Source organism: Petaurus breviceps, unplaced genomic scaffold, assembly GCF_028583685.1.
Source record: "Petaurus breviceps papuanus isolate PSGF00001 unplaced genomic scaffold, PetGlider_PUasm1.0 176, whole genome shotgun sequence".
NCBI classification, from domain to species: domain Eukaryota; kingdom Metazoa; phylum Chordata; class Mammalia; order Diprotodontia; family Petauridae; genus Petaurus; species Petaurus breviceps.
This window is the reverse complement of record NW_027185771.1, coordinates 15,656,929-15,679,965: the sequence shown is the minus strand read 5'-3', so window position 1 is coordinate 15,679,965 and position 23,037 is coordinate 15,656,929. Positions and strand designations below refer to the sequence as shown.

Below are 23,037 nucleotides of genomic sequence, written 5' to 3'. Positions count from 1 at the left end.
AAAGGGGTTAGGTTGATTTTAAAGTTTGTGAGGACTATTTAGGAGGAATTTTACCTGGTTGGGACAGGATAGGTATCTGGAGGGTAATCCTCTTAAGTATACGTATAATATTACATTAATTTTTAAAATATTTTATTGTTTTAATCAGCTAAAATCTTCCTTCTCCTTCTCTCTCTTCCCCCTCCCCCAGTTGAGCACACAAGCAAAACAAAACCTATTATAAATATGTATAGTTAGTCACAACAACAATTTTCTTGCTTTGTCCAAAAAAAAATTGGTCTCATTCATTCTGTGTCTTTCATCTCTTATCAAGAGGTGTGTCACATATTTTTTCAGATTAGCTGGCTGGATTCATGGCTGGTCATTTTACTGGTAAGTGTTCAGCACCACAGTATTCCATCCCATTTATATACCATAACTTGTTCATCAGTTTCCCTATTTATGGGCATCCCTATAGATTCCCATTCTTTGCTTCCTCAAAAAGAGCCATAAATATTTTTGTATATAACTTTGAACTTGTTTTGCTTAGGACTAATCCCTCCTTTAATCTATTCTCCTTCTAATTCCTCCTCCCTACCTTTTCCTTTTTTTCTTCCTTGTTTTGTTTTCTTTTTTTTTTTTGCCTATTTATTTTTAGGGCAATTGGGGTTAAGTGACTTGCCCAGGGTCACACAGGTTAGTTTTTGTGTTAAGTGTCTGAGGCCGGATGTGAACTCAGGTCCTCCTGACTCCAGGGCCAGTACTCTATTCACTGCACCACCTAGCCACCCCTCTTTTCTTCCTTGTTGAATGAAATATATTTTGTACTCAACTCTGTGTGTGTGTGTGTGTGTGTGTGGTTTTCTTCCTTTTTTGACCATTTCAGATGGGGGTAAAATTCAAGTGTCAGTCTGTTCCCTCCCCTTGTTTATATAGATGTCTATTTGCCCACCCTAATGGTTTAAGATAATTTTCCCTAACTTCCTTTCCCTTTTCCCCCTAGCATATTCCTTTTCCTTTCTCTTTCCATTCTTCATTGTGACATATTGAGACTACTAGGTCTTGCCTGACTGAACTTCTTCTCTGACCTCTGTTGGTTTGTAGGGGACATATATCTTCCCCCCATTTTAATGTAAGCAGTTTATCCCTATTAGTCTTTTATTATTGTTCATTCATTTTTACCTTTTTATGTTTCTCTTTACTCCTATGTTTGAACTTCAGAGTTTCTCCATAGCTCTGGTCTTTTCAGCAGGGATGCTTGGAAGACCTCTATTTTACTAAATATCCATTTTTTGTCCTACTCTTTTTCTGGGTACATAATTCTTGGCTTTAAGCCAATATCCTTTGCCTTCTGAGATATTGTATTCCAAGTTATTTACTCCTTTATAGTGATGTCTGTTAAACATGTCTGATCTTTATTGTGTTTTTTTGGTACCTGAATTCTTTCTTTTTGGCTGCTTGCAGCATGTTTTGTTTGACATGGAAACTGGATTTTGGCTATGGTATACCTGGGAGTTTTCATTTTGGGGTTTCTTTTAGGAGGTGGCTACTGGATTTTTTCTGTTTTCATCTTGTCCTCTGATTCTAAGAGATTCGGGCATTTTTCTTTAAAGATTTCTTCAAATAGGATGTTTAAGGTGTTTAGATAGTCTATTGTTCCTGGGTTTTTTTCTTTGCTTTTTTTTTGGAGGGCAGTTAGGATTAAGTGACTTGCCCAAAGTCACACGGCTAGTTTTTGTCGTAAGTGTCTGAGGCTGGATTTGAATTCAGGTCCTCCTGACTCCAGTGCTAGTGCTCTATTCTCTGGGCCACCTAGCCGCCCCCCTGTTCCTATGTGTGTGTGTGTTTTTTTTTTCCTGGAAAACATGTAGTAGGGCTGGGTACCTTGCCTCTCACTTCAGGCAGCTACCTTGGTCAAAAGTCCTCATCCTCATCTTCCTATAAATCGGAGTTCCGAAAAAAGTTCTGTTAATCATCTTAGCACCATTCCTAAATAATTAATGTTTTGGAATTAAATAGCCACAGTACCTCTGAAAAAAAAAAGACTACTCACTTCTCAGTCTCTGACACCCATAATGCCTTCCATTCTATCACACGGCATCAGTTTTAGTAACAGACCAAAGACTGAGAGGGCACTGGACTGACTGCTGATTACAGATCATTTGAGCAGGATTTTAAAGGCTTCATCATTGTTTCTCTACCTGAAAGTTCAAGTGGCTTCCCCAAGACTACAAAAGTAACATCTGGGATTCAAACCTAGGCTTTCTTAGTCCAAATCCGGTGCTCTTTCCAAAAATAATATATTGTCTCTTTCTTCCCCTTCCCTCTCCCTCTCCCTCTCCTTCTCCCTCTCCCTCTCTCTCTCACTCTCACTTACACACACACACACACACACACACACACACACACACACACACACACACACCATCAAAGTTGTTTATTGGAGGTAATCCTAATGATAAAAGGATTAAAGAGCCTCTGACCCATAGACCCTTATGGCCATGAGCAAGAAGTATACTTGGGTTAATTCTTCTAGAGATTTTGGCTTAGAAGAAACAGAAATCAAGTTAGCTCCCATTTCTAGTCAAACACATGGCTTAATGACTTTTTTATTTCACTCTCCACTACAAGTTGAAGCCTCTAGCCCCTTTGTCATAACAACAATGACAAATGACATTTTGCCTAAAACATTCAGTATACTCATTGATTAAGATCCAAGGAGCACAGCTCCTCAGTTCATTCTCCAGTTACCATTTTTGAAGCTTAAATTCTAACTGTCTTTTTGTAGGAGAGAAACCCCTTGTAATTTAGTGAAAGTTTGGTCCCCAGGTGTAGCCAAAATGTGGAAGAGCCTAAAATATGCAAACCCAATTCTTGTACTTCCCAGAATTCTAAAACATCTCTCTACCAAAGGAAGCAGTTTCTAGGGAGGAGTTAATGCTGCTAATGATGTTAGCTCCTTAGTCTGTACTTCCAAGGTCTTTGTCAGTATGACACTGCAGATCTTTACAAAGGTTAGCATTTGCTCTCTAGTGTTGCCTCTCAGATTCTAAGGGGCTTCCTCCCAATGGCAAAGAATCAGAATTCTGTTTCTTTATTTTGGAAATGGCAGCCAATGGAGCAGGCATCCTTGCCCTCCTCCCTCTATGCCATCAACTGACATGGAACCGAAGGATTTGGTCTTAAAACATAGGGTTGCTGAGAGTCCTTCATTTTTTTCACACCAACTGGCTTATGTCATAGGCCTTGTCAGGATCTACACAAAATTCCCAGTGTGTGCAAAGTGAAGAAATCAGCCTTTGTAACTAAGAGCTTCTTAAATACCTGACAAATCTCAACTAGGGCCTTACTGGAACAAAGTAATCTTCTCCCTAATTAATTCTGTGTTCCACCTACCTTAGTGGCTGTTTCAGACCTCATCTCTCATCAAACTTTTCCTAGGAATTCTTCCTCTTATCATTTCAGCCGAAGACTTTGCTTCACCAGAAAGATTGAGGCCATTCATTACAAGCTCCCTTTTATTCCATTCTCATCTTATATCCTTCTGGCATCATCCCCTACTTTCTTCTCTTTTTTTTTTTTTTTTTTCCATAATCCAAGATTTTTTTATTGTTCTTTTTTTAGTCACTTATGCCATGAATTCATAGGGGATTGGTTCCAACAGTTTAGGTTCCTTGCCATTGGTTCTCACAAAGTGTGCTTCTCTGGGTGAAGCAGGCTGGCATTTCTGTTGAACCCAAGTGTCTTTTTCTTTGGCTTGCTTCTTCTGATCATTTTACTTTATCCGCTTCAGGAAGCTATCTCTGCTCTTGGAATGCTCAATACACACATTAATTCTTTTGGCTAGAATCTTGCCCTTAACCTGTTTGTTTACAACAATGCCTATAGCATGCTGAGTAACATTAAAGACCTGTCCAGTCTTGTCATGGTAACATTTGTGGGGCATTCCTTGCTGAACTGTGCCCATACCCTTGATATCTACAATATCACCTTTCTTGTATATTCGCATATATGTAGCCAAAGGGACAACACCAACTTTTCGAAAGGGCCTAGAAAACGTGTATCGTGTCCCTCTCCTTTTTCCTTTTGTGTTTGTCATTTTGGCAACTCATGTGAAGCAGGAGCGGCTTGAGCCCCGTGTCCTTTCTTCTCTTTCATTCCAGTTTCTGCTGAAGGCCCTTTTCCTTGCCAAAGCCACATAAAATATTTTTTAAATTAAAATTTAATTTTTATGTTTAATTCCACATTTTCTCCCTCCCTTTACCCCTTCCCTCCATTGAGAAGGCAAGAAATATGATACCCATTATGCATATACAGTCATGCAAGACATATTTCTGCATTGGCCATGTTTGGGGTTTTTTTGGTCTTTATTAATTTGTTCGTTTACTTTGAGTTTACAAGATTCAGTTCCCCAGTTCTTTGAGTTTCAAATTTTCTTCCCCTCCTTCCCCTCTTTCCCCCCGCTCCCATAGTGGCATACAATCAGGTATAGGATCTGCAGACACTTTCACATTAGACATTGGTCAGGGTATAAAGAAGGATTGATTAGATGGAATGAGCAATGGGAAAGAGGAAACAAAGCCAAACAAGAAAAAGAAAGAGAGCAGGTAATTTGCTTCAATCTGCATTCAAACTCTGTTCTTTCTAGTTTTTTTCTCTAAATGTAGACATCTCTCTCCATCATGAGTCTTTTGGAGTTTACTTATAGCCCTGCATTTCTGAGAAGAGTCCAGTCTATCAAAGTTGGTTGTCACACATACGTTGTATCTGTAATGGTGTACAAATTTTTCCTGGTTCTGCTCTTCTTACTCAGCATCATTTTGTATAAGCCTCTCCAGGTAAATATGAAGTCCATCTGCTTCTCGTTTCTTATGGCACAATAGTATTCCATTACATTCATAAACCACAACTTGTTTAGCCATTCCCCCAATTGATGGGCAACCCCTTAATTTCCAATTCTTTGGCACCACAAGAAGAGCTGCTATAAATATTTTTGCACATATGGGTCTTCCTCCCACTTCTGTGATCTTTTTGGGATACAACCCTGGAAGTGGTATTGCTGGGTCAAAGGATATGAAATTACTTATAGCCCTTTGGGCATAGTTCCAGATTGATTAGGCATGTTTTTTTTTTTTAAGTACCAAAAAAAAAAAAAGGAAAAAGAAATATACTTTATTCTGCACTCTGAATCAATCAGTTTTCTAACTAGAGGTGGATAACATTTTATGTCGTGAGTCCTTTGGAGCTGTGGATTATTGGGTTGATCAGAATCACTAAGTTTTTCCACAGTTGATTTTCCTTACAGTATTGCTATCACTATGTAGGTTGTTCTTCTGGTTCTGCTCACTTCACTTTGTATCACTTCCCAGGTTTTTCTGAAACCATCTCTTCATATGCATCCTTGATCTCATCCCCTCATTTTCTTTTTTTTTTTTTTTTAAAGCAGTTGGGGTTAAGTAACTTGCTCAAGGTTACACGGCCAGGTTACACCTGGGTGGGTGCTAAGTGTCTGAGCCTGGGATTCAATCTCCAGTTCTTCTCAACACTGGCGCCGGTGCTCTTACTCACTGTGCTACCTGGCCGCCCCATCATCCCCTCATTTTCTACAACAGATTGCCCTCACAATCCCACTCTCCCTCTAATCTTCAGTCTCTCCTTAGATACTTGTTCCTTCCCTACTACCTTCAAATATGCCCATGTCTCTGCCACCCTTAAAAAACTCTCACCTAATCCTACCATCTCTGCTAAGTATCGTCCCATTTCTTTTCTTTCCTTCTCAGCTAAATTCCCCCCAAAAGCCACCTATACTTGGTATTTCTATTTCCTCTCTTCTCACTCTCTTCTATGTAGACTCATTATAATCTGGTTTCCAAACTCATCATTCAACTTTTCCAGACTACTTTCTCCAAAAATTACCAGTCATCTCTTCAGTGCCAAATCTAAGGGACTTTTTTTTAGTCTTCATCCTTCTTTACCTCTCTGCAACATTTGACGGTGTTGGTCATGTCCTCCTTGACACACTCTTCTTTTTCGGTTTTAAAGACACTACTGTGTCTTGTTTTTCCTCCTACCTCTATTATCATTCCTCACTGTCTTTGCTGAGTCTTTATCCAAGTTACAGCCATTAACTGTGGGTGTCTTCTAAGGTTCTGTCCCAGTCCTTCTTTTGTCATTCTATACTATCTTATGTGATTGTCCTCCATGGGTTCAGTTATTATAACTTATGATTCCCAGATCTATACCTGGCCCTAGTCTCTTTCCTGAGCTTCATTCCTGTAGCACCATTTTCCTATTTCGAACTGGGTGTCCTCTAGGTATCTCAGGCTCAACGTGTTCAAAACAGTCTTCAGCTTTCTCCCCCAGCCTCTCCACTTAACATTCCTATTGCTGTTGAGAACACTGCCATCCTCCCAGTCACCCATGCTTACAACTTTTGTGTCATCCTTGACTTCTCACTCATTCATCCCATATATTCGATTACTTGGTCATTTTTCCTTTCACAACAGCTCTAGGATATGTCTCCTTGGGATCTACACTAACATACCACTACCTAGTTTGGGGTCTACATTCTTAGGATAATTCCAAAAGACTGGATGACTCTTTGAGTCTCTAATAGACTCATCAGAGTGTTGGGTTCATTTTCCTTCCCAAAGGATGTCCAAACCACAGGGTGGTACTATGAATCTGAGGGACTAAATAGCCCCCTGGAGAATACCTCTCCATATTGTACATCTTTGACCGTAGGCAAATCCCTTATTTCTATAGGTTTTAGTTTTACTCTACAATGAGAAAGTAGACTTGATGATCTCTAAGTTCTCTTGTAGTTTTGAATTCTATGATCCTGGACTGTTTCTACATCCAGTTTCTTATCAGCCTTGTTAGCAAAACATATCATGGGAGTGGAGGAAGCTTACAACAAGCAGCTTCTTAGCTTCTTCTCTATTTTCTTAATAGAGAAAGTAGTTGATGAATTCGGGACTGGGCAGGGGGGTAAGTGTGATAGTCATCTCACCAAACGGTTCCATAAGCATCCCACCTCAGCCCAGACTAGAGACAGTGTTTTCTTTATGGGAAGACCCGAAGGTCAGATCAGTTTACTGGTTTGGAAAAACAAAACAAAATAAAAACTTCTCAACCAGAGTAGGACAGCGGGATTCATTACCTTATGCGAGAATGTGCCTTTTTATAGGCAGAGTTGCTTAAGTATATGGGGTCAGTCTAGTATGATGATAAGCAGACTAGCATTGCCTAAGAACAAATCTATCTATGGCCAACCTTTCAAATAGGAATGAAAAAGCCTTTGTTTATGTGAACTATTCCCTTCTCTTTTACAATTTTCAGCATTCAGGTAAATTTTTATATTCTTACGATTGTAGAATTTTAGAGCTGAAAGTGCATTAGAAATCTGCTTTAGCTCCTTTATTTTATGGAAACAAAACTGAAGTTCAGAGATGTCATGTGATATACCTAAGGTCAACAGGAGAGCCAAGGATTCAAACCAAGGCCCTGGACACAAAACCCAGAACTGCTGCCACTGGGCAATGGCTGCTTTGTGAAACAAGGATAGCATACAAGCATTTCTGTCTACTTTAAACTCAAGCCCAGGGAGCTCTTTGACACCTTGGGTAGGGTCATAACCTTAAGCTGACAGTAGTTTCCTGATTCCCAATTCAGTGATCCTTCTCTTCCTCCTATAGAGCATGGCTGGTGTCCCAGATCACCTGCTACCTCCACTACAACCCCTTTTGCTTGTTCTCTAAACACCTTTTAATAGAAACTCTAGGATGAGTAGTAGCCCAATTTTTCTGACTTTAGCTCTCCCTAGTTTTGCTGAGTATAGAAGTGATCATTTAGCAGTAAGGCAACAGGAGCATTGTCTGGTGAGTAGATTGGCCAGCCACAACTTTTGTGTTTAAATTAATCATCTGAATGTCAAACATTTCCTTTACACTGATCAAGTTAACCCTCCATACCTCCACTTGACAGTTTTTTCTTTTCCTTTGCATTTTCCTATCATTTCTAGGCTCCAGAGAAAAGCGGAGGATTGAATTGAATTGAAGAATTGAATTGTCCAGGGCATTATTTAATGTAAAAGCAATTGCATAAGGTTGTTGAGCTGTGAAAAGAAAGTTACCATACTTTAAAAGAAAGATCCAAGAGAGTTCACAGAAGATTGAATTTTACAGTTTGAATTCATGGGATAGTCATTCTTTTAGTTCGATTAGGGGCCCCCTGTCCCAAGAATAGTGATAGTTCCAGGATCAGTAACCCATAGTGACTTCAAATTCTATACTGTTTTGCATTTTGAGACATTGGGCCAAAGAACTTCTCCCTTGTTTGCCAACCAGGAGCATGATGCTGGTGAGATGATTTCCTCCCTTTTTTGAGAATTTAAAAATGAATTATTGAAAAGGAAGTTTGCCAAAAAAAAAAAAAAAAAGGAAGTTTGGGAGTTTTAAGGGTTATATTTTTAATTTCATTTTTATAGTAATGATTGAAATTGTTGAAATTTCAAATAATTTGAAATTTCAGAATCTACCCAAGAGCAGTCTTGATGCTCAGGACCTCTAACCCTGTACTGTCAGTTTGATTCTGTTTTAGCAGGTGTATGAGTAAGGACTCTTTTCAGGTTTGAAGTTTCAGAAATTAGAATGTCAGTGGGAGGGGAGCCAAGCCATTTGACAAGTTGTGAATTGTTGAGCATAGTTATATCCTTAGCATAGTCAGAGATCTAGACTGAGACCATGAGAGGTTGAAAGTTGGTATGGTCTACTCCTGTGCAGAGGGACTGAGAAGGGCCTGAGACATAACTCTGTAAGACCTTTCACTAGCCGTATAGTTTCTCAAGTTAGTGGTTCAGCATTTGGAGCACCACATAATGTGATGATCTGATACCAAGGTAAGTAAGTATAGCACTCTTGAGTAGTCTCGACACAAAGCCAGTGCAATTATAATCTTCAGAAGGGCTTCCATTATGTGTCCTGCAGGGAAAAGTAAAAAAGGATAGGAACCAGAGAGAAATCTAGCTACTCTAGGTAGTCCAGGTAGTCTTGACATGGGGTGCAGGATGGTTTTATTTTTATATATATATATATATTTTGATAAGTGCCTTTTAATATATTTCCTTTGTAATCCTTTGTATTTTATGTATTTAAAAATGTTCTGCCAAAGAGATCAGTGACCCTGGAAAGATTAAAAACCCTTGATCTAGATCTTATCTTCCTTCAGTGTTAAGGAAAGGTCTTAGGGTAATGGATATGGCTCATGGCAAGGCAGTCGGGGTGATTTGGTCATCTTGCTGCTCCTCCTTCAAAATCTTGGTATAAATGAAATATACTAGGGTAGAGATATATACATACATACGTATACATAAATAGAGATATAGATATATAGTACAACTGTGGACAGCTAGGTGGCATAGTGGATAAAGCACTGGACTTGGAACCAGGAAGACTCATTTTCTTGAGTTCAAATCTAGCCTCAGACACTTACTAGCTGTGTGATCCTGGGCAAGTCACTTAGCTCTGTTTGCCTCCGTTTCCTCATCTGTAAAATGAGCTGGAAAAAGAAATGGCAAAACCACTCCAGTATCTTCTCCAGTATCTTTACCAAAAAAACCCCAAATGCGTTCATGAATAATCAGATAAAACTGAAATGACTTAACCAAAATAGAACTATCTTTCTATCTATATATTTGCTTTCTATCAATCTCTTAACTGTAGTGAACTCTAAGTAAACTGAGTTCCTTGTACTATAAGTAAATAGGGGGTTGAAGTTGCCTCCTTGACTTCTAACCCAGTCAGTATTCTCATTACCTTCATATGGTATATCCTCTTATTCCTCATCCCTTTGCAGTCTGACTTTCAACCTCATCACTCATGATGCTGCTCCCTCCATTTACCAGTGACTTTTTAATCACCAAATCTGATGGTCTTTTTTGAGTCTTAGTTCTTCTTGCCCTATCTGTTGCTTTTGACACTGTTGGCCACCCCTCTCTATTATGTTTCCTACTTGTCTAATACCTTATCAGTTCCTCATTTCCCCCATCATATTCCCTAATTATAGGTGTTTTGCTCTTATTTTCTTCTTCTATTCTCTCTCTTGGTAATCTCATCAACTCCCATGGGTTTTAACTATGCACATGACTCCCAGATCTCGATATCCAGCCCTAGATCATGGACATTTCAAGCTGAATGTCCTAGAGATATCTTAAACTCAACATGGCTAAAACTAAGCTCATACATTATCTTTCCTCTTAAATCCTTCCTTCTAAGGATTGTACAAAAGCTGTTTTTGTTGAAGGAAGCGCCATCCAGTTTCTCAGGCTCATAATCTCAGCATTATCCTGGACTCCTTATATTCCTTCACCTTGTGTATCTAATCAGTTGCCATTTCTACCTTCCCAGCATTTCCTGTATGACCCCTTTTCTCCACTTCACACAGTTACCCTCTTAGTTTAAACCCTTATCACTTTTTGCTTAGATTTTTGCAATAGCCTTTTAGTCGATCTCTGTGCCTCAAGTCTCTTACTGTTCCAGTCCATCCTCTGCCAGAATAATTTTCCTTAAGTGCAGATCTGATCATGTGACTCTCCTACTTAACCAACTTCAGTGACTTCTCATTGCCTCTGGGATCAAATATAAATTCCTTTGTTTAGCTCTTAAAGCCCTGTACAGCCTGACCCCAACCAGTGTTTCCAACTTCATTAGACATTACTCCCCTTCCCACATTTGTGGTCTAGCCAAATTGGCAATCTTTCTATTCCTCACACAAGATATGCCATCTGCTGTGTCTCTGGCTGTCCTCCATACTTGGAATCTGAGCCCTTCTTGCTTCCCCCCCAGAGTCCCTCTCTCTTTAAGAAGCAGTTCAGTCAATCTTCTTCAGGAAACCTTCCCTCATCCCTCAATGGCTTAATGCCCTCTTTCCCTCCCAGACTACCTGGTATTTAAATATTTTGTATATAGTTGTACTTTCTGCTGTACAAACTAATATTTGTATGTACTTATTATTTCCCCCATTAGAAATATAAGTTCATTGCAAGTAGGGATTCTCAGTCTTTGTGTTTATATTCCCAGGATGTAGCACAGTGCTTGACACATTGTGAGCACTTAATATAAATACTTGTTGATTAATTGATTGACATGTCTGGTTAATGCTGTTTATTTTCAAATCTTTTTTCTGACTAGCCAAGGCTCTGGGGCCCATTTTGACTGACCAAGATTTCAGACCTCTGTTTTGACTGACTAACAGATAAAGCCCTGTTCAAGTACTGATCTGAGCCACATCATTTTCTTCTATATTTTCTGTATTTAGGTTGCTTTTCAGTTGATGCAATATTATATTGTAGCAGGCATCTGTAATGTAGATTGTGCAGATTTCTAACTTAATAGTGGTTTTTCAGTTGCTTATTAGAGGGAGGCCTCCTGCCATTTGTAGTTCCTACAGTGGGCTGGCCTCCTGGGGAAGCAGACTGGAATGTGTGACTTTTAGTGGGTCATCTTCATCAGTGTGGCTCACCTCATTCTCCAGGATGTGGCAACAAGGTTATTAAGGATTTTGTGGAGTTAAAAACCACAATACTGTTGTTCAGGAACTTTGAAGTCTGTGAGGAATAAATGGTAATATTGCACTACTCTTACTGACTGTTGGCTGCCCCTGCACTGCTCTTCTTTCCCTTCTGACTCTGAAGGCCTCTTGGCCTTGGGGTGGGGAACCTGCAGCCTTGAGGCCATATATGGCCCTCCAGGTCCTCAAGTTTGGCCCTTTGACTGAATCCAAACTTCACAGAACAAATCCTTTTAATAAAAGGATTTGTTCTGTAAAACTTGGACTCAGTCAAAAGGCCAAATAGGAGGACCTAGAAGGCCACATGTAGCCTCAAGGCCACAGGTTCTCCACCTCTGGAAACTTTGCCCCAGGATCTTGGGAAAGGTTCATTTCTGTAGGAGCCATCACTGTGGCCTCTTTGGCTTGTTTGGGATGAGCATAAAGAAAAACCCATTATTTTGAAGTCAGGAAGAGGTTTCATAGAATTTAGAGCTGAAAGAGATTTCTTAAAGATCATGATTGTCCAACCCCTTAATTTTATAGGCAGAAAACTGTAGCCATAAGTTTAAGTAACTTGTCCAAGATTCTACTGGTGGTAAGTACAAAGCCAGAATTTGAACCTAGGTCCGTTTTCCACTTGTGTGTTTTATCTTCTGTACTTTAGAGGAGGAATAGGTCAATAGGAACATAGATGATAATTAATTGTGGTAGGAGGAGCGTTCAGGCTTTCTGGAACCAGCAGTCTCCTCTAAAAAGTTTGTTCAGGAGGCAAATGCCAGAAAGCAGAATTCTTAATTGCTTTAATTGGCTGTGTCACCTTGGCCTTTGCTAAAAAGTGCCAACTTTCTAGCACTTCTTTCCCAAGCCTTCTTCCCTACCCCCTTACTCTTCAAAATCATTAATTACTGTCTGATCCCTAGAAATCTATACTGAAGTGGTATTTCCATAAAGGCTGGGCCAGCTAACCAAGCTGGGCTACCCAGGCATTGTTTCAGGGCAGTTGGTCAGAACCCAGGGGGAGGTTGTGGGTGTGATAAATGAAGAAGAGTCAGGGCATCCAGAGCAGCATTGGTGCCCAGGTGGCCAGGGCTGTGTCAGTGGAATCCACTTGGTAATTTTATTGGGAAAGATAGGTTGTAGCAGTTCAGAGCACCAGATGGCTGCTCCTGCTCAGAGAGCAGTGGATTATTAAAAGGCTATTGTGGTTCTCTTTTATGTCATCTCCTCAGCCTTGTTTCCCTCTTTCCCCTACTGTATTCTGTTTCATCTAATTACCATCGAAGGCTTAGAAAATATTTGCAAGGACAAATTTAACACAAGGTTAGGATGGCCCAAAGAAGGCTTGGGTGCCCCCCCCCCCCTTTGCATTGGGGAATGTTTGAGAAGGTTCTTATTCTTAAAGGAGAAGCATCATGGTGTAATGGACAGAGCACTGGCTTGAGAGTCAAGAGACTTGGGTTTTAGTCCTTACTTTTCTTCTCATTATGATGGTAATCTTTTACATTTATGTAATGTTTTACTGTTTGAAAAATATCTTTACGTCCATTATCACATTGGAGCCTCACCAACATTATTCCCCTTCTTCTGACTCCAAATCTGCTTTTTAAAATTCACTATAGCATTCTGTCTCTTACTAATTATATCATCTTAAGAGTGCCTTCCTTTCTGTGAGTCTCATGTCTACTTTAAAATGGGGGATTGAACTAGACCTTCTCTTAAATTCCCAATTCTGTGAATTCCACATTCTGCAATTTTGTAGTGTTTGTGATGTTGAGAACAGTAAGGGGAAGCTGACATAGCACACAGGGCTCAGCAACAAGTGGTTTTGCATCCTTAGAACCTGGGTTCTATTTACCTAGTTAAGAGCTCATACAGAAGATGGATTTAGTCACGTGATTCATGGTGGGATCTAACTGGTTTAGTGCTGAATCTGGAATGAGAATGAAAAGGAAAAGAGGAGCAAAAGTGAAAGGCCTTGTCATATTCTAGAGGAGGACTAGGGTAGAGAGAAGAAATAAGGAGCAAGCAGCAGTGTTCTTCTGGAAAGGGCTTTCTGATAACGATTGAGGCTGCCTTTTAGAATGTTTTCAGATATGTTTAAAAATCAATAAAAAGTGATGCATTATATATCCCTCTTCTGTAGAACTGTGGGTACAACTAGACTCTTGGGAGATTGGTGCAAGGTAGAATGTGGCCTATGGGCCAGACTACTTGGTGGGCTCCTGGATCCAGAGGCAGAAGACAGTGGCAGGCTAGACATCAGGATTCCAAGCCAAAGGTCCTGAAAAGTAAAATGTGAATCCAGATTGAAGCAATATTTATAATATTAAATTGAGAAGAGAATTTTTAAAAAAGTAATCATAGAATGTTGACTCTGGGAAGAACTTCAAATACTCAACCCCCCTCCATAAACAGAGGCCCTAAGAGAGGAATTATTTTGTCACAGAGTTAGTAAATGGCAGAATAAGGTAGAGCAGGGTTTCTTAATCTGGGGTCTGCCAGCTTGTTTTTCTAGTATTTGGATAACTATTTCAATATAATTAGTTTCCTTCATAAGCTTACATATTTTCTTTTATGTACTTAAAATATGATTCTGAAAAGAGGTCCATAGACTTCCTTAGATTGCCAAAATGACCCATGCCACAGAAAAGATAAGAGATCCCCTGGGCTGGAGCCTAGATTTCTAACTCCTACTCAGACACCTCTCTTATTCTAGACTGACTTCATGATATTGGGCAGCTAGAGTAGGTGTTATCCGAAGAAAGCCCCTAGCTTTTCTTTAAAGAAGTGATTGACAGAGCTTTAAAGCTCCCTGATAATTGGGAACCTATCCAACTGATCCCTCCTGGGCTTTGCCAGAGGGCAGGAGTATAGACCCCACACCTAAGAGAATCCTCTAGTTTGATAATTCATTGTTTCTGTTCTGTTTAGAAAGCATTGATTCGTTTCTCCCTGTTCAAAGTCTGATGGCTTACTAGGCCTGCTCCAAATTGTTGTGGGTTTTTAGTTTTTGCTGAGTGAGCATTGGGCTTTCTAAAACACTTGGGATTCTTTTTGGTCTCTCATATTTTACCATAGGATGAGGAAAATGTGACAGAATTTACCTTTCTGGAACTAACTTGTTTTGAAGTCTCCTTGCCACAGATCAAACTTTTGAGTGTTTGTGTCTGACTGGAGGCATATTCCCTGCTGGCATCTAACTCTTGTTAGAAGAGTAAAATGGGATAGTTCTGAGACAGAACATGTAAACTCCACATTGTTTCCCTGGTAAACAGTGATCATTATCACCAGTGCAGATTACTGAGAGAAGGCCCTTGGGGAGAACTGCTTTTGGGGAGACTGATTCTGCAGACTCCTTCTCTTGGTAATTTCTTGTGAGGCTTTAGGGGCCTTAGTAGCTCACTGGAAGGCTGATTACCAATAGGGAAAACCACAAGGGCTAGAAACAAAAAGAAGCAGATTGAGTTTCCTATTTTCATGCCAAGGACTTGCTGGCCATGTTCCTTTCTCCCTTTTCACTGTGGTTTTCTGTCTCCTCCACAGCTTTAGGCCTAGAAAGGCCAGGGGCCAATCCATAGGAAGGGATTTCCCCATCAGTGACAGATGGCCAGCAAAGCAGGGATTAGCTGCTTTAACAAGAGAAATGGGGGGCACCTGAGAGTGTTGTGGTGCCCTCCCTTCATCTCGTGGGGCATGCCTTTTATTTGAGAACAGGGTTCAAGGAATATCTTTGAAGAGGAACTGCTGTTTGTGGCCATAAGAAGTCAAAGGGCAAGTCTGGACCAAGGTCTTTTAGAGGAAAGACTGCACTTCTCCACAGCTACACTTTGCTAGCTGTGCCTTTTACGTGACATTTAAAAGTAATCACAGTTTAAAGTAGTCAGATTTGTACACAATTTCTCCTCCTGATTGATTGTAAACTCTTCATGGGCAAAGACACCAGCCAGTCCCATTCATGACCCTTTCAGCACCCAGCACAGGGTCTTGTAGAGAGTGAGCCCAAATGAACATTTGGTGAGCTCAGTGATTGATGCTTCCTTCCCACTGCAGAGAGCTGGTGAAAAAGTTACTCTTGTATTCATCTCAGAGTTTCACAGGGTTGTGTGAGGAGAAAGTAGTATGTATATTGTAAAGTACGTTATAAAATAAGCTCTACAATCATTCATCATTAGGAAAGAAGGACCTGGAATTAATGTCATATGAGGATCACTAAAAGAAATGGGGATGTTTAGCTGGAGGAAGGGGGCAGGGACAGGGTAGAGGTATGTTTGAAGGTCTTCCACATGGAGGAGGGATGAGGCATGTTCTCTTTGGCCATAGAAGCAGAACCAGGACCAATAGGTGCCAGGTGCAGAGGTGGAGTCAGGCCTAGTGTTAGGGAAAACTTCCTCACAGTTGGAGCTGTCCAAAGGTTACTCTCAGGGAATTTATCTTTTGCTAAGTTAAATTGATGTTACCTTGTATGAAGATTAATTGAAATTCATCAAACTGTTCCTTGGGACCAAAAATGTGATGCATTTCCCTCATTGCAGGTCCTCAAAAAGAGGCTCGAGGTCCATTTGTCCTGTAAATTAGGGTAGGGATTCCTTTCCTAGATGGCTGCTGAGGTTGCTTCCAATTCTAGTTATGTGATTCTGTGGGTCCCAACTTGAAATCTTCTTCCTTACTCTGCATCATGCTGAGCAAGCCTCTTCCCAGCCTCCTCTCCCTTCCTTTCCCTAATCATTCCCTGTCCCATGGCTGTGACTTAAGTATTTTGTAGAAGATAAGAAAAAAGGACGTAACCTGAACAACCCTGCAGTTTTTCTTAATGCTGAGTTTTAATGAGAATTAATTACAGCATAGATTCTTCTCTTCTTAGTGGTTGCAGAGTGAGCAGGCTTGAGTTGGCTTATAGAAGCCCTGCTTCATGTCTTAAGAGGGAAATTTTTTGAGGGTATGGCCATAGTGGGTATCTATAGTGTGGAGACCACAGGACTGTTGTTTAAAGAAGTGGGGACATGGGTAAGATGGCGATAGGTATTGTGGGCTCAGTGACAGCCTTTGTATTTTAAACTCTGCTGAGGCTTCAGCAAATATAAGGGAAGTAGAATTTAGTGACTAGTGCTTCTCTTGTTAAAACTCTTTTATGTTGTACAGCACTTTATGCTTTTAAAATCATTTTCACTCTTATACATTGCCTCATTTGGTCTTCACCAAAGCTCTGTGAGGGAAGCAAGGGAGGGATTATTATTTTCTTTTTTTTAATATACTTGAGGAATTGAAGTTCAGAGAAATTGACTTTTCTGGGGTCAAACATCTCGGAATTAGTAGAACTAGGACAGTAACTTATATCTCCTCACTCCTATGTAAGGATTCTTTGCACCATGTTGCCTTAAGGAAGCCTCAACATAATACTCATTTGGATCCACCTTGTTCTTCAGAGACTCCCAGGCATGTAGCTTTTTACCATTTCCATCCAAAACACCATGGGATCAGAGACCTAATTTTTTTCCTTCTGTCCTTTTCCATGTTTCTATGATTGCTTCCTCTTGTACAAGAGTGCTGGTTTTTCTTTGCTTTCCCCTATGTCCGTGATTAGCGAGGGTTGAGTTGGTGCTGCCTTGCTAATAGTATTGCGGTGGACCGATTCCCTCAACTGGGGACCCTCCCCAGCATGATTCAGGAAGCTCAGTAAGAGGTCAATGCCACCTGCCTCATTCTCCATCCTTGTCATCCCTTTATCTTGATAGTCTCTCAGATTCTTTGCTAGCTTCATCCTAAGTTTGGCAGTATGCTTTATCCTACCAGGTAGAAGTCTGGTGATTTCAGTCTTACACCTGAGCTTTGTCACGTTCAGTTAAATTACACAAACATTTTTAAGTGCTTTTTGTATAGAAGGCACTATCATGTGGTGGGAATATATACCCACAGTGAAACAGTTCCCACTCTCAAAGAGCGTGTCTTATGTGAAATTTAGCTAGGGCCCTTCAGACTGTGGTGGCACCTTATGACTAGGGGTCTTGGATATGTTGTTATTTTCCTCAGAGGAATATAATGAATTAAAATTTTAGTTACACAGAGTACAGCAGGTGAGCCCTCTAGTGGCATAAACAGATCAATACGTTGATTTGTGTTTGCTGACTGGAAGAGATTGCTCATTAGTGAACCTGCCAGCCTCCCTTCGAATGAAACCAGAGAGTAATTGGTTGCTTAAGAAATCCAATTTGCACATGAGTTTGTTGTTTGGGTATCTAAAGCTACATGATTATACAGACAAATATTATAGCTCACATGTATAAACCTCTACCTATACAACAATCCTGCCAAGGTAGATTGTAAAATATCTTTGTATCCATTTTTTAGATGAGAAAACTAAAGCTCAGTGTGGGAAAATGACTTGTCCATGGTGCCAAAGTTAATGGGGGAAAAAAAAAAAACAGCCTTAGATATGTAAAGCAGTTAACCTGCCTGTTCTCCTTATATAGGGAGACCCCATCCATGAGTGATCAGTGGTGCATGTGACTTAGGGCAAGACTTTCCCATTCTCCGGGACTCAGTTTCCCCGCCTGTAAAATTAGGAGCTTAGATTAGATGAGTTCTAAAGCTCCTTCTAGTTTTAAACATCTTACTTTTGTCTTTTAATTTTTCTGACTTCAAGACTCAGTTCATATAGGAACCAACTGCTAGTGCTTTCCTTCTCAGATTCCTTTCCATCTACTTTGTTTATATTTTATATCATCTAGTTTTCCATATGACGTGTCTCATGTTCCCCACTCCCTGTCCCCCATTAGAGTATGAGCTCCTTGGTAGAGACTGTGTTTTTCCTTTTTTTGCATCTGCAATACTGAGCACAGTGCCTGATATATAATTAATTAGTGCTTCATAAATGCTTGTTGAATGACTGCTTGACTAGATCTATAATTGTGTGATTTCAGATTGGACCCAGAATTCTAATCTGTATGGGATTAGCCATGCTAGAAGATGATCCCTTCTCTTCTCTGATGTCCTCCCTCCCTGAGCGTGTTATTTAGTGTTGCACTAATGTTGGTGTGTGTCACAGCTATCTCCTAGAACAGGGAGTCTTAACCTTTTTTGTGTCTTTGACCTCTTCCACAGTCCAGTGAGGTTTTATGAACCTCTTCTCAAAATACTGTTTTTAAATAAATAAAATGAGCAGTTGGTCAGCAAGCATTTCTTGAGTATTTACCATGTGCCAGGCTCTGTGCTAAGCATTGGGAATAAAAATACAAGCAAAAAGAAGAATAATCTTTGCCCTCATATAGCTTACATTCTTTCTTTCTTTGCTTTTTGGAGGGGGGAGGGCAGGGCAATTAGGGTTAAATGACTTGCCCAAGGTCATACAGCTAGTAAGTGTTAAGTGTCTGAGGCCAGATTTAAACTCAGGTCTTCCTGATTCCAGGGCCAGTGCTCTATTCACTGTGCCACTTAGCCACCCCTGGGAGCTTACATTCTAATGGGGAAGACAGCACATCTTTAAAAGGAAGGCAGAGAGGTGACTGGCATGAAATCTTGTTGAAGAAGCTGGAATTGCTGCCTGGTGAGAAATGAAGAGGTGTCTGGCTTAGGTACCTCATTAATGAGAGACTTTGGAATAGGATCCATCTTATCAGAGAAGTGTAAATTCCAGGACTGATGTGATCTGTCAGGATCAAGAGGTTCCTAATTCATAATGGAGAAATCTCTAGTACAGTACAGAGGAGATAGATATGTGATTGAGGACACCAATTATATTGAAATGAGTTATCAGAATACTTTTTTTTTTAAGTTTGCAGACCTCATGTTAAGAAGCCAAGTTGGGTAAGGGCAGGGTACATCTGTCTTATATAAGTTCTGCATCTCCCCTAGTGCCCACAGGCCCAAGGCTCTAGAGGCCAGAGGCACTTCATGAAGTTTGAATTAAAGTGAATACGTGTCTGCGGGTCATGGAGGGCTTAATGAAATGAAGAGCTTTCTTTTCATCACCATCGATAATTTTTGTCATTTAAGGGCTAAGACTGTTCCTTATGTTTCTGTGGCAAAAGAAAGGCAGGCCTTTCTGAAGAAGCTTCCTTTTATCAAGTAATACTTGGGAAGTAGGACAGGCGTTTTGCCAAGTAGGTTTGGAGTCTTTCGGACCCTCTGAGAGGTCCTGTCACTCTCAAGAAAGCTAGCACTCCTAGGGAAGTCAGGTACCATCACCCCCCACCCCCATTTCAGATTTGGAAGGACTTTGAAGTCCTAGGAAATGTAGAGATATGCTATAACTACATGGGATATAAGAGTAGATGGCAGAACAGAAATTTGCCAATTTATCAGGGACTAATGAAAGCCAGGCCTTTTGGTTTAGGTTGGGGAATGGGAAAGGAAAGCCCAAAACCTTAATAAGGAATGGTTACAAAGGAAGGAGGACAGGGGAAGACCAGGGGACTGGTTCTCAATTCCTCAGAGACTTTCCCCAAGAAGAAGATAATGGGAATCTTGGAAATGTCTGACCTAAAATGCCAGGCCTCGCTCCCTGACTTTCAAGGGCAGCTTTGCCAAAGGCCTGGGTGCCCAGAGCAGAACAACTGCTGTTTAAGTGTCAGGATTGCCAAACTTCCTAGACCACACACTTAGTGTCAACTGTGGAGGCTTGTAGCATTTATAGTTGGAAAGGGACTGACTTTCTTAGAAGATTTAAGACAGAAAGGGACCTCAGAGGTCACAGAGTGACCCTCATTTTTTAGGTGTAGAGACTGAAAAACAAATGATGATTTGTCTAAAGATCATGCAGGTAGAAAGTCAGTAGATTTGAACTCAAATCATCTGACTCTCAAGTCTAGTAATCTTTCTATTCTACCAAGATCACCAGATTTTCTTTGGCCCTAACTAGTTTCCCTCTCTGCTTTCCCAGCCCTGGCCCAGTGTATCAAATTTGGCGAAAGATTTCATTGATCGTCTGCTGACAGTGGATCCTGGTGCCAGGATGACAGCTCTCCAAGCCTTGAAGCACCCATGGGTGGTGAGCATGGCTGCCTCTTCATCCATGAAGAATCTTCACCGCTCAATTTCCCAGAATCTTCTCAAGAGGGCATCCTCTCGGTGCCAGAGCACCAAGTCAGCTCAGTCCACACGCTCTAGCCGCTCAACCAAGTCCAATAAGTCTCGGCGTGTGCGTGAACGGGAACTGCGAGAACTCAACCTACGCTACCAACAGCAATATAATGGCTGAGCTGCCAGCTCTTCTTGCACACCTGAGATCTTCTCAGACACACCCTAGGGGGGTGGCAGTGGGAGCAGGAACAGGAACCACAATCCCCCGAGTTTCCCCTCTCACTTAGGGAAGGGTCTGAGGCTACACAACAGACTTCTATCCCTTTGCTAGGCATCCATTGTCTTAAGTGCCTTGTGCCACCCCCCAGGCTAGTGAGGGCTTCAGAAGAAGAAAAACCTTTTGGGGCTGGGATATCCAGTATTATTTATTATGCCAGATTCTGAGGACTGTCTGCCCACACCCATCCCGTATACATAGATGGCATGTTTGTGTGTATCAAGAGCCCCTCTCATCTGACGAAGGACAGATGATATTGCTGTTGTGTGCCCACCTTTCCTGGGAGGTTGGAGTACTGAGTGGTTATGACTCAGCTACCTAAGAGCTTCCTGCTGTGTCAGAACTGCAGAAGGCACAGGTGGGGGTGGGGGAACCAGTGGCAGTCAGGAAGATGAGGAGGGACCAAGACTAGAGTAGGAACTTTAGGTCTGAGTACCTTACAGTGGTAGGGCAAGAAGCAGACCTCCTCTGGGCAGTTTAAAGAAAGAGAAGTCCCTTGTTTCTCCTTCCCTGATTCCAGTCCCCCATGCCCTGTCTCCTTGCTTTCCCCACCCTAGAGATGGTTCTTGTGATGTTACACGGGCCATACTGTTATCTGGGGGTAAAAGGTGCACCTCCTTGCAGGCTGCAATGTTTAATGGTAATGCCCCAACCCCTCCCCCCCAGGTGTTTTTTATTTTGTTGTTGTTTTTTTTTTTAACCAAAACCCCAGACCTCCTTATTCTTTTCCATTTACTTGGTGCCAGATGGGGCTAGTACATGAGAGTCCCCGTTGTCAAATAAGTTTCCTTTGGCTCTTCTGCTTATTTGAAGGCTTAGCAGGGAAACTTGCCCAGATATCTACCCTTATCCCTTTCCTTCCTTTCATTTTCTTCTCCCTCCTTTCCCTGAGAGGACCCAGCTGGCTCAGAGCATGTTTAGGCTCCAACTATCCAGAAATAGAGAAGGAATCACTGAAGTCAGAGCTGATATCTATAGCATGTCCTTGTCACCAGCATACCCTTTTTGATCAGTACCACCCCAGTAACCAACAGGAAATGGAATTGCCTTTGTGGTGGGATTCACCTGGGCTGGAGCAGGTGATCAGTAGTGACTCAGAGAGAAAGTGCCTGGAGGGAGCCAGGGGCTCTGCCAGTATGGTAAGAATATGCTATACTTTGGGGGCCCTTGGGTGAGAATGCCATGGGAGGAGGCCAGCTGAGCATCCAGGTTCAGTTTATCTGGTGAGTGGGGGAAGGATCCACTAAGGGGCCTGGGTAGGGCTTAGCTTTCTGTAGGATCTTCTTTTAAATAATAAGTATGTATATGTGAAAAAAGAAATACAGAGTACATGTAGCCATCTTGGTCATTCCTTCCCTGCTTACTTCCCCTGGGTTGTTAAGTCGTTTTTAGCCTTGTTGGATTCTTTGAGACCCTCTTTTAGGACTTTCTTGGCAAGTACTGGATTGGTTTGCCAATTCCTAGTCCAGCTCATTTTACAGATGAGGGAACTGAGGCAAACTGGGTTAACTGACTTGCCCAGGGTCACCCAGCTACTCAGTGTCTGAGACCACATTTGAACTCAGGTCTTTCTGACTCCAAGAGTGGTGGTCTATCCACTGTGTCACCTAGCTTCTTACCTTCCCCTGGGAGGGTACTACAGTATGCATATTGATTATTTCAAGGCAGACCTGGTACCCAGCTGATTCCAAGGGTTCACATGTCCTGTGATATCCCAGTATTGTCCTGGTCCTCTTTTCTTTCATTTGATTTCTCCCAAGAAATTATATATGAAGGGAAACCTGAACCTAACTAGTCCTTAGTTCTAGAAGGAAGAAAGGCAGATAACCTAACCTGTATCCAGGAAAAAAGAATAGTGACTGATTTTCCTTCCTGTTGGTGGGTACTTGGACTGGAGGGGAAAACAGCTGAAGGTGGTCTCTCCAAGGCAGACGACTATAAAGAGTTTTGGCTACCAATTTTTCCCTTTCCTGTCTTATCCTTTAACTCTGTTGTCCTTGGGGGAAGAGTTGTGCCCTGCCTCCATTTTCTTTTTTTTTCTTTTTGGAGCGGGGAAGGCAGGGCAATTGGGGCTAAGTGACTTGCCCAAGGTCACACAGCTAGTAAGTGTCACGTGTCTGAGGCTGGATTTGAACTCAGTATGCCTCCATTTTCAAGGATTTTTCCACTTCAAGGTCAGGGATGGCTACAAGACTGGATGAGTGTTACCTCTTTCT

At 41.3% G+C, this 23,037-nt stretch overlaps 1 protein-coding gene and 1 pseudogene across 1 annotated transcript in view; one reads left to right on the top strand and one right to left on the bottom strand.

Annotated features, from left to right (window-relative positions):
* The window catches only part of PSKH1 (protein serine kinase H1), a 63,833-nt gene extending 42,820 nt beyond the window's left edge, over positions 1-21,013 (top strand). Inside the window, exon 3 of the mRNA XM_069085706.1 lies at positions 20,405-21,013. Within this exon, the coding sequence (XP_068941807.1) occupies positions 20,405-20,722 (318 nt within the window). The 3' untranslated portion in view covers positions 20,723-21,013. The remainder of the gene's footprint in view (positions 1-20,404) is intronic.
* LOC138159401 (large ribosomal subunit protein eL21-like) lies at positions 3,541-8,533 on the bottom strand (annotated as a pseudogene).
* Positions 21,014-23,037: the final 2,024 nt, after the last annotated feature.